The sequence below is a fragment of the Rutilus rutilus genome (genome assembly GCF_951802725.1).
Source record: "Rutilus rutilus genome assembly, chromosome: 24".
Lineage (NCBI taxonomy): Eukaryota > Metazoa > Chordata > Actinopteri > Cypriniformes > Leuciscidae > Rutilus > Rutilus rutilus.
Window position 1 is genome coordinate 3,776,173 of NC_140228.1, and position 14,407 is coordinate 3,790,579.

The 14,407-nt window shown below is 38.2% G+C and overlaps 1 protein-coding gene and 1 long non-coding RNA gene across 2 annotated transcripts in view; one reads left to right on the forward strand and one right to left on the reverse strand.

The window, feature by feature from the left end:
* Positions 1–62: 62 nt before the first annotated feature.
* gfod1 (glucose-fructose oxidoreductase domain containing 1) overlaps positions 63–14,407 on the forward strand; it is a 26,585-nt gene continuing 12,240 nt past the window's right edge. The window contains exon 1 of the mRNA XM_084399501.1: positions 63–1,178. Within this exon, the coding sequence (XP_084255627.1) occupies positions 848–1,178 (331 nt within the window). The 5' untranslated portion in view covers positions 63–847. The remainder of the gene's footprint in view (positions 1,179–14,407) is intronic.
* On the reverse strand, positions 1,122–4,189 carry LOC311284502. Its single transcript, XR_014626245.1, has 3 exons — positions 3,949–4,189; positions 3,761–3,849; positions 1,122–1,202 (listed from the first exon to the last, which is right to left on the reverse strand). It is a non-coding gene; the product is annotated as an uncharacterized lncRNA (long non-coding RNA).

Genomic DNA, 14,407 nt, shown 5'->3' on the forward strand with positions numbered 1-14,407 from the left:
TACTATGGAAGTCAATGGCGACCATCAACTGTCTGGTTACCAACATTCTTCAGAATATCTTCTTTTGTGTTCAACAGAAGAAAGAAACTCATACAGGTTAAGGGACAACATGAGGGTGCATAAATTATGACAACATTTTCATTTTTGGGGTGAACTGACCCTTTAAGCATGCTGACGTTGCTTGGTAACCCTTTCAGCGTCCTATTACGCAACTTAATTAATATTCATAAACCACGCCTTCAACGCCGTGGGATTCGCCAGCTAACCCAGCGCCCACCTGCGTGCCAGCCAATCAGAACGTCCTCTTTAGCTAACGTCACGCTGCGTAATTAATATTCACGCGCCACGCCTTCGCCATAGTAGGATCTGTGTGTTGTCTCCGGCGGTGAAGGGGTTAACGGGGAGTTAACGCGCCCGCACTGGAGCAGATGATCGCAATATTGATAGCGAGAGGTGCGGAGACGCTACAACGCTGGTCGGAGACACATATTACAAATATTATTTGGATTTCATCCGCATCGCGACGGGATCGTGACGCGGCAGTGATGCGTTCGCGTCTTTTTGGATGATACAGAGTGGACGCGACGCGTCGCGCAGAAATCGAAGCGGATACAAATACATTTGTGAATATAATATTATCATCATCGCGTATATTCAGACTAGAGAGCGTTTACAAATGCGCAGACGCGGGTCTCAGTGTGCAGGAGGAGGAGGATAATGATGATTTTGAGGAAGAAGAACACATCTCACCTTTTTCATTTGAATGAATAGTTATTGATTACTCTAGTTTACATTAGATTTAACACAGGGAGGAGGAACCCGAAGGCGCAATGGTCATAGTTGATGGATGCACTCTGCTCGGGCTCGAACCTGCACCCGCCGGGTCTCCCGCTTCAGGTGTGTGAGCATCACGCACTCATCCGTCATGCTGCCCGGGGTGGGTGTGTTCGGCACCAGTCTGACGGCCCGGGTCATCATCCCTCTGCTGAAGAACGAGGGCTTCTCGGTGAAGGCGCTGTGGGGTCGCACGCAGGAGGAGGCGGAGGAGCTCGCGCGCGACATGGACGTGCCCTTCTACACTAACCGGATCGATGACGTGCTTCTGCATCCGGATGTGGATCTGGTGTGCATCAACCTTCCTCCACCGCTCACGAGACAGATCGCCGTCAAGACACTGGGTGAGGGACATCAGATGATGGAAGCTTGTTTTGTGTAAAAAAAAAAAAATTGGAGTGTATATCTTACATTTCTGAGAGTTTTTCTCGCAATTCTGAGCTTCAAGCTTAAAAGTCAGAGTCTTGGAATAACTTGCAATTGCGATTTTTAACTTGCAGTTGCGAGATGTAAACTCAAAATTCTGGGAATAATTGCAATTCTGAGAAAAAATGAATGCATTAATTTAATTTACTTCTGAGAAACATGGCAGAATTCCGAGAAACATGTCAAGATTGTGAGATGAAAAATCAGAATTCCGAGAAACATGTCAAAATTGCAAGTTCTTGTCAGGACCACTTATCGTCAAATACGATTGGCAATTGCATCCAGTTTGGATTGGCGGTATGGTTCTGTTCTGGGTAAGAACTCCCTGCGTATCCATGCAGTAATAAAACCCCCCTCAGGGTAAACAGAACAGAACCAACATGAATGTATGCAGATATCATTAATTTTCAAGAATTTAAAGTAGCCTACAACATAATTCGAGAATTTATTCTGATTCAAGGGGAATCAGAATACCAAATCCTGACTGACGAGAGGAGGAGCTGGGGAGGGAGGAGGGTAATTATCTCATGAGAAAGGAGAGGAGCTGGGGAGGGAGGAGGGTATTCCTATAGGTAGACGTGGATCAGCTGAGAGTCGCTGATGCGAGCTTGACTTCTGGGTCACCCGCCAGAACTGATGCTTACGCTTAATATGGACACTCAGAATTCCGAGAAAAGTAAAAGAATTCTGAAAAACGTCAAAATTGCGAGATGTAAACCCAGAATTCTGAAAAACGTCAAAATTACGAGATGTAAACTCAGAATTCTGAAAAAACGTCAAAATTGCGCCAAACGTCAAAATTACGCCAAACGTCAAAATTACGAGATGTAAACTCAGAATTCTGAAAAAACGTCAAAATTGCGCCAAACGTCAAAATTACGAGATGTAAACTCAGAATTTTGAAAAACGTCAAAATTACGAGATGTAAACTCAGAATTCTGAAAAATTTCAAAATTACGAGATGTAAACTCAGAATACTGAAAAATGTCAAAATTACGAGATGTAAACTCAGAATACAGAGAAACGTCAAAATTGCGCCAAACGTCAAAATTACGAGATGTAAACTCAGAATTCTGAAAAACGTCAAAATTGCGAGATGTAAACTCAGAATATAGAGAAACATCAAAATTGCGCCAAAGGTAAAAAATTACGAGATGTAAACTCAGAATTCTGAAAAAACGTCAAAATTGCGCCAAACGTCAAAATTACGAGATGTAAACTCAGAATTCTGAAAAACGTCAAAATTACGAGATGTAAACTCAGAATTCTGAAAAATGTCAAAATTACGAGATGTAAACTCAGAATTCTGAAAAACGTCAAAATTACGAGATGTAAACCCAGAATACAGAGAAACGTCAAAATTGCGCCAAACGTCAAAATTACGAGATGTAAACTCAGAATTCTGAAAACCGTCAAAATTGCGAGATGTAAACTCAGAATACAGAGAAACGTCAAAATTGCGCCAAAGGTAAAAAATTGCGAGATGTAAACTCAGAATTCCGGGAAACGTCAAAATTGCTATAGATATAAATTCGCAATTGTGTGAAAGAAGTCTGAATTGTGCGATAAAAGTTGCAACAATCTTTTTATTCTGTGGTGGAAACAAGCCTCCCTTTAGATTTCAGATGTTTTGGTGATGTTTTACTGAAACCTTCACAGCATGTGAAATACCACTGTATCTAATAGGCTTCATGTGGATGAGTTGCTCAGTGTTCCTCTGAAAGTTCTCATGAAGGAGAGCGCGTGTCAGATCATGTTCCTGTCAGCTTAGGTGTGGCTTTAATATGTGACTGCTTCAGAAAACAGAAAACCGACTTGCATCATCAACCATTGCATCAGAATTGTGTTTTCGGGTCAGTAAAGCTCCATTGAGAAACAGTGCTTGTGCAGCCGACTGAAGGCCATTTCTATATCCAGACGTTTCTTTAGTACATCCATATATTTTCATCTCTCTATACACTTACTGGACGACGACAGGCGACTCAATTGTGTTTTATTCTGCAAAGAAACATCGGAGTTGATGCTCTGGATCTGGGTTTTCAGTATTAAGTCTCCTGAGCTTTTGAAAGAGCATCTCTGAGCATTAATATCGTCCTCTGAGGAGGTGATCCATGTGTTCGCCGAGATCTTCCAGAGGTCAAAGCTAGTGCTTTCGTGTCTCCAGAGCATCTCAGGCGTGTGTTTTGCTTCTGGAGTCGGTAGTTGAGTCAGTAGAGACGGGCAGACTGACGTTCGCAGGTGTCCAATAACAGTCAGAAATAACCTGAGGAATTATTCATCTCTGAGGACCATGACCCCAAAATAACCTCGGGAACCATCAACAGATTGGATTATTATCCGCGCTCATTCTTTTGGCTAGCCTTTCCATGTTGAAATCCCTAAATTTAGCCCTACATAGCATTAAATCAGCATTATCTTTAGATTATAGTGGCCTGTGCTGTTGCTAGTTGTCTTAAACAAACGAGTAAATGAGATAAATATTGTTGCTGTTTCCTCTTACCAATAGCAGTGTTGTCATTCTCGTCAGGTCACGTGACCTCAGCTGTTCCTCAAGTCAGGTCAGTTCACATCATGGAAACTTTACACTCGCTGTGATTTACCATGATAAGAAACTCATAATATGAAGATTGTTTATCAGTCATTACGATCATAAAAATAACGACACATGCTGATATTGAACATGTTTACCTTGTGTTTTTAAAAGCCTTCTCGTAAACCCGACTGGGTTTCTGGCCTGCTGTGTTGTAGGATTAGCTAGCACTCAGAGTTTACCCTGGTGAAGTTGTGAAATGTGTCAATAAAGGAGGTAAAGGAACATTATGAGTGTTCAGCTCTGAGCAAACACGTACTTTAGGGCAAATATTTGAGTTGTGCTTGTGTCGATGTGTTCCAGCTAATCCGTTTAAGAAGATGATTGATTTTTCTCCTTTTTATCTCATTAAGATAATGTTAAAGCAAGGACAGAGGATCTGCTGGCACACACACACATTAGCTCTGTTCCAAAACCTAGTGCACTGCCTATCTAGGCAACATGACAGGCACTTTCCAGGTTTCTTCATCTTTCTGGTTTCTTCCAGCTCGTGATGATTAACAGAAGCCGCACAGAGCGGTTATTTCTAATTTTGAAAGTATTTTGAAAGCTGAGTTCCTCTTTTGAAGGTGTGTGTGAGGGTGTTCTGCGTGTGTGTCGATGAGGATCATGGAGTGAGATTGGACGTATCGTGACAGAAATGCTTGTAAAGTCCCTCAATAACAGCTGGAATGAAACATGTGATGCGCTGGCGCTCCCGCTGGCCGGCATCTGAGCGTTGGAGAGTTCAGGGGAATTCTGGGAAGTTCTGGCATTTTTCTGGCATTTTTAAGGTGTTTTTTCCTAGTCATCTCAGGCCTGCACAATCTGGGGGAAATCTGATTGTGATTGCAATTTAAAATGCCATTATTTTTATTACTTTTATTAAAAAAAATATATATATTTTTATTATTAATATATATAATATTATTATTATTGCACAATTTTGCCAAACATTTTGTGATTATGTATCAACTTGATTATTATTATTATAGTAGTCAAATGTATATATATATATTCATGGAATTTTGGGCCAAATTGTGCAATAATTATTATTAATTATTAGTATTAATATTATTTTCACAAAACAAAAATATTATACGATTATGCAGTTATGTTTACTATACATTTTTAAAAAAGTATTTAAGAAAAGGTGTTTTGTAAGTCATCTAGCTGAAGGTTTTTCATGTATTTACAGTACAGTGTGTTTTCCTGTAATTTTCCTGCATTTCAACTCTAAGTTTGCACTGGATTCAGATTTGTAATTTATGAAAACAATTATTATTATTATCCATTTTTCATGTAGGCATTTTAGCAGAGAACTTGTGACAATGACCTCAGTTCGTCCTCCATTTTGGCTGTTGAATAATGTGGCTGTGCTCAATCAGGTCCTCTTCTCCTCTGCTGGCGCTGAGCATTTCACGAACGGCGGATTATGAAAGCGTGATTTGCCACTCGACTCCAGTGGAATACATTAGCATTTCCAGTGTCTGCGGTCTGTCCTGACGCTCACATGATTCCCTTCAGGCCTTTATTATTGCTGTCCTTATAATCTGACGTGGATGAAAATGAGGCTGTGAGGGAAAGGCAAATATGTTGTAATGTTGAATATCTTTCTTAATCTTGTTCTCTCGATCAGAAATGCATCTTTCCTCAAAAATCCCAAAGGTTTGAAAATGAAACATGACATCGGACAACTTCTGAACACATTATGCATGTGACGAACACTCACAGCAACTAAACGCGGCAGCATCATGGCACACATGACTGGTTTATAATATAAAGCATGTAATGTATGTTGTATGTAACTCAAGCCAGTGCGAGTGTAGTAGTCGGGACTGAAGAGGTGTGCTGTGGAAACTGATGGAGCAGATCTACACGAGACCAGTGTGTTCTTCAGTTGATTTGTCTCGTCTGATGTGAGTGTGTGTGTCGGCGGTGTCCTTCAGTTGTGATTTGTCTCGTCTGATGTGAGTGTGTGTGTATGTGTCGGATGTCAGACTGGCTTCGGTCCACGGGCTCAAACACTCGTGCTCATCTGTGTGAACTCCAGGGAAGGTCTAAGAATAGACTGTTTCAGAAACACAAGGGATGTCGCAGCAGTGTGTGTGCAGAGCCCTGTTACATGATTATTTATTCCATTTTATTTTTTCCCAAATTCCATTTTTTCCATTTCCATTTTTCTAGATTCAATTTTAATGGTTACATTTTAATTTTAACAATCAAAAGCATGTATAATTAATTTTAAACGTATACAGTTTAACAGTAAGTCATTTTTTAGGGCACTATGACATCTTTTTTTTCTTCCCCAAATTCTATTTTTACTATTTTAAAATCAAGAAACATTTACAATTTAACAACAATTTATTAAAAGATTAAATTTTAGGGCACTATAAATTCATTTATTTTTCCCAAATTCAGTTTTTCTGGATTCCATTTAAATATTATGTCTAGGTTACATTTTACTTTTACAATTTAACAGTTTAACAGATGAAATTTTAGGACTTTTAATATGTAATCAAATCAAAATGCAACACTTCCTTTATTTATTTTGCTGCACAAAAAAAGGTTTACAGTTAAAATTTAATCATGGAAGATAAATTCTTTTAAAATAAAGTTGTAATAATTCTAGTGAAGTACATCCAACATCATATTTCTGTCACAATTTCTCCAAGTTAAACCAAACTCTTATTTTGACATGTTGTGAAGAGCTTTGAGCTTTGATACATCACAGGCCCGTCGGTCTCTCCGGTCAGCGAGGCGTCTGAGGGCCCGGAGACTCCCGTTCCCATGCTTCCGCTGAATACCACGCTTGTTTCGGGAGTCCCCCGGCCCGCCACCTTCAGCCTCCTGCTCCGCTATAGACATGCTAATGTGCGCTGGGAGAGTGACCGCCAGAGAAACGCGCTCTGAGTCCTGTGAAATTCTCTTTGTTGGCTGAGATGAGCTCTTTCAGTCTGCTTTCTCTGAGCATTCCTGAGCATATGTGTGGACGCAGGAGACTCTCTCTGTTTATCCGTCTCGTATAAGCATGACTTCACTCACACTAGTGCACTGGAGCATGTGTGCTGCTCATTATGTGCTCAGCTTCAGCTCGTGACGCTCAGGAAATTTGCTTGTTCTTACACTTGACATCTCCGTTTGCCTGACACTCGGAAGATGTTTTATAGGGAAACTAAATGATAATAACACCTTTTGTTAGTTAAAATGAGTCGTGCAAATGCTGGAGGATAAACGATGCTTTTAAACACTAGCATTTGTATTTCAGGTGTATGATTATCATCAACAGAATAATCATCTCTGCAAACGTTACTATGCAATCTGAACTTTCTTGATGATGCGCATATGTCTGTCTCCATGTTTATATGATGGCATACGAAAACCATTAAGCAATTCTGTTACTTTAAATACAATAAACATTAACTGAAATAAAAAAATAAAATAAAAAATTTGCCAAGGCAAAAAAATATATATTTTCATTGTTTAAAAAAATAACTGAAAGTAGTTTATAATGATACAAACATTTAGATATAAAAAGGTATATTAAAAAAGAAACTAATAAAAAAAAAAATGCAGAAACAAAATTACAAAGATTTTAAAATTTACAATAAAATCTAATTGAAAACTCGCTTTGTAAATAAATAAATACATTTAAATAAAATAAAATAAGATTAAATAAATTTGTATTTAATCATAAATCAAATTATATCCCTATTATTGTATTAAACTGTTACATTTTATGCATTCAGTTGTTTAGACATCATTTTTGGTTATTAAAATTAATTTAAACAATTAAAATAGAATTTGAATTAAGATGGAATAAAACAAATAAATAAATAAATAAAATGCCAAAAACACACAACAAAATTACTAAAACTTCAATATAAAAATAAAAATGAATTCAAACTAGTAATAAAAACTGTAATAGTGTCTCAGTGATGCTAAAATAACGCTATAATTGCAATAATCTAGTCAGTGTAAACACACACACACACACACACACACACACTACTGGGAGAAACAGTTGATTTTTAATGTCACTGAAAGCAGGTTAGATGTAGAGAGAAGCCGCATGCGATCTCACTTCCTGTGGTGTGTGACTACTTCCTGTCCCTGGAGCCTGGAGAAGGGTCTGCGTGTGGGTGGACTCTCGTACCTTTTCATCAGTGCTTAAAGTCGGTGTGATGTCACAGGAAGTGAGAAACAGGAAGTGCTGGGGGGGAAACACTGGTGATGAGAAGAGCAGACTCAGAGTGCTGTCATTGTCTTAATAAGGCAACAAGGTCAAACCACAACGTCTGATAACATCCTTCCTTTTCACAGCAGAAGCCTTTTATGGAAGATGTGCAAAAACGGGAAGATAAATACTAAATATTTTATATTATATATATTTAAATATTATATCTTTTATTTTGCATCCAAAATATTGAAAATTATGCACCGCTATCAGTGGTTTTGCATTAGAATAAATGCATATTTTTTTATGTTTTAAAATTGAATTGAGTTCAGTAAAGGACAGATGGCTTATGATTTGCATTAATATCCTCTGTGTGTTTCTCTCTTTACTCGAGAAGTTTAATCTCTCAGGCTTTAGATTAGATTTACTGTGAGGCTTTTGATTTCACTAAATATCCCATAGTTTTCATCATATATGCTCTTTCTTGCACCATAATAGCATAACATTACTATTTCTTTTTTTCCTTTTTTTTGAACAATGTGTTTATTGGTTTTGATTATGCAAGATTGGTAACAGAGAAACACATTTCCATTTCGTCGCAGTTATTCCCCACCCCAACAAGCGAACATCACTCTCTTCTCCCATATAGAAATACACAAAAGTCTCAAACAAGAGGCAAATTTAAATGCAAAACAAATAATGCAAGTAAATACATTACTGTACTTTACACATAAAAGTTACATTTTCCAGCAAAACAAAACGAAACAAAACAAAACAAACAAACACTATACATAATTACACCTCCTGTAATAAATGGCCAATATTATTGTTGTTAATGTAGTAATTAAACGGCTTCCATATTTCTTCATATTCATCCATTTTGTTTTTAATAAAATATGTTATTTTTTCCATGGCCATACACTGTGCCATGGCATTAATCCAAGCTCCAATAACTGGTGGATCAGGCCTTTTCCAGCTAAGAGCTATCATTCTTTTAGCTTGTAATATAGCATAATCTATAAATTTACGCTGCTGAAGATTTAGTTTAAAGTTCTTTGGATATAAATGAAGCAAAATCATTTTTGCATCTAGAAGAATATTCAAGGGTACAATTATCTTTGTAATATTAATCACTTCCACCCAAAAGTCTCTAATAATGTTGCATTCCCAAACACAATGCAAAAAATGAACCCTGAGCCTCTCTGCATTTAAAGCATGTATCAGGAATATTTTTATTAAACTTATATTAAACATATATTTTTATATATGAATTTTGGTATGTAAATGAGGTCACGACACGTGACTACAACATAGAACATTGCTTCAAATACTTTTTTTTAAATATTAGTTTAAACAGTGCTTAGTAAATATCAAGCTAGTATTCAATTCCAAACTAAGTATTTCATTCTGAAAACAGCCAAACGTTTCAATTCTACGCTACTTTGTGTCACATGACCTCATTTACATGCATTTACATATTCCAGGTTTTGTTCAGCCTCATCTCAGAAATAAATACTGATGCAACGTTGCATTTCTATTCTAATTTAGTGTGAAAGTGTGTAAGTGCACAATATACATAATGAAATAAGCAAAGCTAGTATGAGTAGCATGCAGTTCTAAATAAAGTCTGTGAATGAAATGTATCCAAACTTTCCAGACATGTCTTAAATACACCGTCTGGTTTTGCACCAAATATAGTGCGGCTGATTTATCCAAAAGCGCTCGTCAGGAACGAAGGATTGACTCCTCCAGACGGGTTCAGTGTGTCTCAGCAGAAGTGTGAAGCTGAGAGAGAGAGAGAAAACAACACAGAAATTGACCCGTCAATCAAATGACAACACACTCAGGCCGCTCGCAGCGCCCTTTGACCTCCTCATGCTCTGATAAAGTGTCATTTCGGCTGGTCTATGCAAACGTTTGGCTTTGCATGCGAGGAAACAGCCGTGATAGTCAAATGCTCTTCTGACAGATAAACTCTATCCAGTAAAACCAGCAAAACTAGAAACTCTGCAGCAATAAAAGAGAAATTCAGAATATCCTGGGAATGTTCGAAGGGGTTGTTCTCCCAGAAATGAAAATGAAAATAGCATTATTGTTTAATTCTTCAGTGTTTTGAAGGCTGTTTTTCATGCAGTTAACAGGGATTGACGCTTTCAAGGAAAAGACTCCAGCATATTCCAGTTCCACCAAAGTCACATGGTAGATTGTGTGAGGAACAGAGTCAGATTTAGGTTGTTATTCACTAAAAAGCTTAAGATAAGCCCTATCTCTCCTGTGCATGTTCATACGAGTGAATCATTCAGCGAATCAACGAATCTAGTGAGTCAGATCCTCTCCTGGTTAGTCTGGTTCACAAAACCAGTTTGAATGTCCCTGTTCATACGTGACCCTGGACCACAAAACCAGTCACATGGGGCAATTTTTTGCAATTGAGATTTATATATCGTCTGAAAGCTGAATAAATAAGCTTTCCATTGATGGATAGGACAATATTTGGCTGAGATACAACTATTGAACATCTGGAATCTGAGGGTGCAAAAAAAATCGAAACATTGAGAAAATCTCCTTTAAAGTTGTTCATTTATGTTCACAATTGTGCTGCATTCTCTCACACAAATACATGTTTTATATATTTACGGTAGGAAATGTACAAAATATCTTCATGGAACATGATCTTTACTTCATATCCTAATGATTTTTGGCATAAACAAAAAATTTATAATTTTGACCCATATAATGTATTGTTGGCTATTGCCACAGAGATACCAGTGAGACATGTGACTGGTGACGTGATCCAGGGTCACATATAGAGAAAATAAATGCATGGAAAATAAAGAGCAGCCGATTCTTCCGAACGTGAGGTTGAGTAAATAATGACTGACTTTTCCTTTAAAATAAATAGCATCTTTTTGCATCTAAATAATTTGTAAACATGCATATCACACACACACAGACGCACATTAACTGAGACGACCTTTCTCTCGTCTCACACACTCGTTTGACTGACTGGATGGTTTGGGATTTAGAGTCGCATGTCTCTTTAAATGTGCGAGTGTTGTGGGTGGTTGCCATGGCAGTGTTAGGCGGTTGCTAGGGTGTTCTGTGTGTGTTCAGGCCGTTTAGTAGAAATGATGTTTGGGATTTTTCGCTGTGCAACTGGTAAAATCCTTCTGGAAGTCTGAAGCCTCTAAAAATGTTTGTCATGGTTATGTTTCATAACAAGCAATAAACTCTGAGAGATCTGGCGTGTCAGCGACGCCCTTTAGCTGTGAATATATTAATCAGAGATAACACACACTCTTTCCTTGTGCTTAAAAACTATTACAGACGTGAGACACTGGAATGCTGGAGCTGTGATTATTGTTGTTGCTTGATTAGTTTTGATAGTAATGTAATGATGATTTCCCATAAATGCGCATGTGGTGACGTATATCTCAGCAGGATCTGATAATCCAGATATTCATAACTCTCCAGTCTTCAGTCTGTGTCATCATCATATCAGGAACAGATTATATCCGAGTCACTGATCCTCAAACACAACATCCAGCCTTTACTATTCAACTGCAAATTACTGATATATACAATTATATTTCAACAATTCATTTCTGCACATTATTCCAAATTATAGATAGTTATATAATAATAGATTTATTTTTACATAAATTGTTTATTTGTATATTTATTTGTTATATATATATATATATATATGCAATACATTTTATTGTATTACATTTTATTTATTAAACAATACAATTTATGTATTTAATACTTTTATATTTATTTGCAATACTTTTTTATTTCTTTTTATTAATTCATTTTATTTATCTCTAATTATTATGAATTATATATCTATACATGCATTTTATTTATTTATATATATATATACAGTATATATATATATATATATATATATATATAATTATTATACATTGTTGTCATATACATATATATTTAAAATATATAAAAAATACATATATACATTTATAATTATACATATACATTATACATATATATATAAGTTCTATCGTAAATTTGTAGCATTATATATATATATATATATATATATATATAATTTATGATAGAACTTAACTAAAAAATATAAATACACACAGTATATATATACAATGCTACAAATATATGATAGAACATATATATATATACACTCACCTAAAGGATTATTAGGAACACCATACTAATACTGTGTTTGACCCCCTTTCGCCTTCAGAACTGCCTTAATTCTACGTGGCATTGATTCAACAAGGTGCTGAAAGCATTCTTTAGAAATGTTGGCCCATATTTATAGGATAGGATAGGATTGATGGAGATTTGTGGGATGCACATCCAGGGCACGAAGCTCCCGTTCCACCACATCCCAAAGATGCTCTATTGGGTTGAGATCTGGTGACTGTGGGGGCCATTTTAGTACAGTGAACTCATTGTCATGTTCAAGAAACCAATTTGAAATGATTCGAGCTTTGTGACATGGTGCATTATCCTGCTGGAAGTAGCCATCAGAGGATGGGTACATGGTGGTCATAAAGGGATGGACATGGTCAGAAACAATGCTCAGGTAGGCTGTGGCATTTAAACGATGCCCAATTGGCACTATGGGGCCTAAAGTGTGCCAAGAAAACATCCCCCACACCATTACACCACCACCACCAGCCTGCACAGTGGTAACAAGGCATGATGGATCCATGTTCTCATTCTGTTTACGCCAAATTCTGACTCTACCATCTGAATGTCTCAACAGAAATCGAGACTCATCAGACCAGGCAACATTTTTCCAGTCTTCAACTGTCCAATTTTGGTGAGCTCATGCAAATTGTAGCCTCTTTTTCCTATTTGTAGTGGAGATGAGAGGTACCCAGTGGAGTCTTCTACTGTTGTAGCCCATCCGCCTCAAGGTTGTGCGTGTTGTGGCTTCACAAATGCTTTGCTGCATACCTCGGTTGTAACGAGTGGTTATTTCAGTCAAAGTTGCTCTTCTATCAGCTTGAATCAGTCTGCCCATTCTCCTCTGACCTCTAGCATCAACAAGGCATTTTCGCCCACAGGACTGCCGCATACTGGATGTTTTTCCCTTTTCACACCATTCTTTGTAAACCCTAGAAATGGTTGTGCGTGAAAATCCCAGTAACTGAGCAGATTGTGAAATACTCAGACCGGCCCGTCTGGCACCAACAACCATGCCACGCTCAAAACTGCTTAAATCACATTCTTTCCCATTCTGACATTCAGTTTGGAGTTCAAGAGATTGTCTTGACCAGGACCACACCCCTAAATGCATTGAAGCAACTGCCATGTGATTGGTTGATTAGATAATTACATTAATGAGAAATTGAACAGGTGTTCCTAATAATCCTTTAGGTGAGTGTATATATATATATATGTATAATGCATATGTATATGATATGGCACACCCCTAATATATATATCTATATATATAGGTAGAAAATATAGCGGAAAATCTCTCAGAACATGATGTATATTGTCAGTGGGTTGAGCAGAAAGGTCAGAGGTCACGGAGCGTGTCCTGAAAGAGTCTCTGCTTCCCGCTTTATCAGCTCGAGGCGTTTGGCTCAGAAAATCACAATGACGAGGAATTCCCCGAGACACAATAGAGTTCGGCATTACATCACGAGAGAGATGATGAGCGAGTCGAGTTACCGTCCGCTGGGACACACACGTCCACACACACACACTGAACACGAGCACACAACACACTTTCATTCGGCTGATGTCCTGTAACTGTTGTAACTGATTAATTAGAGTCGGACGGCTAATTGTGTCGTGCGTTTGCATGAAAAAGAAACACAAGGACGTTTAGAATAACAATGCATCTGTGTGTGTGTGTGTGTGTGTGTGTGTGTGTCACTCAGTGATTTCTGAATGCAGTCTGCACGAGGCTGATGTGTTCCTGCGGTTAGCATGTCCTGCGCTCTGTGTGTGTTTTAATGCGATGAAGGCTGTGGTTTATTGTCCCGTAGACACACACAGTTCACAACACACTTCCACTGCAGATCAATGTCTTCAGTTTACATCCAGCGGAGGAGAAAGAGGAGGAGGAGGAGAAAGAGGAGGAGGAGGAGAAAGAGGAGGAGGAGGAGGAGAAGCAGGAGGAGGAGGAGGAGGAGAAAGAGGAGGAGGAGGAGAAAGAGGAGGAGGAGGAGGAGGAGAAAGAGGAGGAGGAGGAGAAAGAGGAGGAGGAGGAGAAAGAGGAGGAGAAAGAGGAGGAGAAAGAGGAGGAGGAGGAGAAAGAGGAGGAGGAGGAGAAAGAGGAGGAGGAGGAGGAGAAGCAGGAGGAGGAGGAGGAGAAGCAGGAGGAGGAGGAGGAGAAGCAGGAGGAGGAGGAGAAGCAGGAGGAGGAGGAGAAAGAGGAGGAGGAGGAGAAAGAGGAG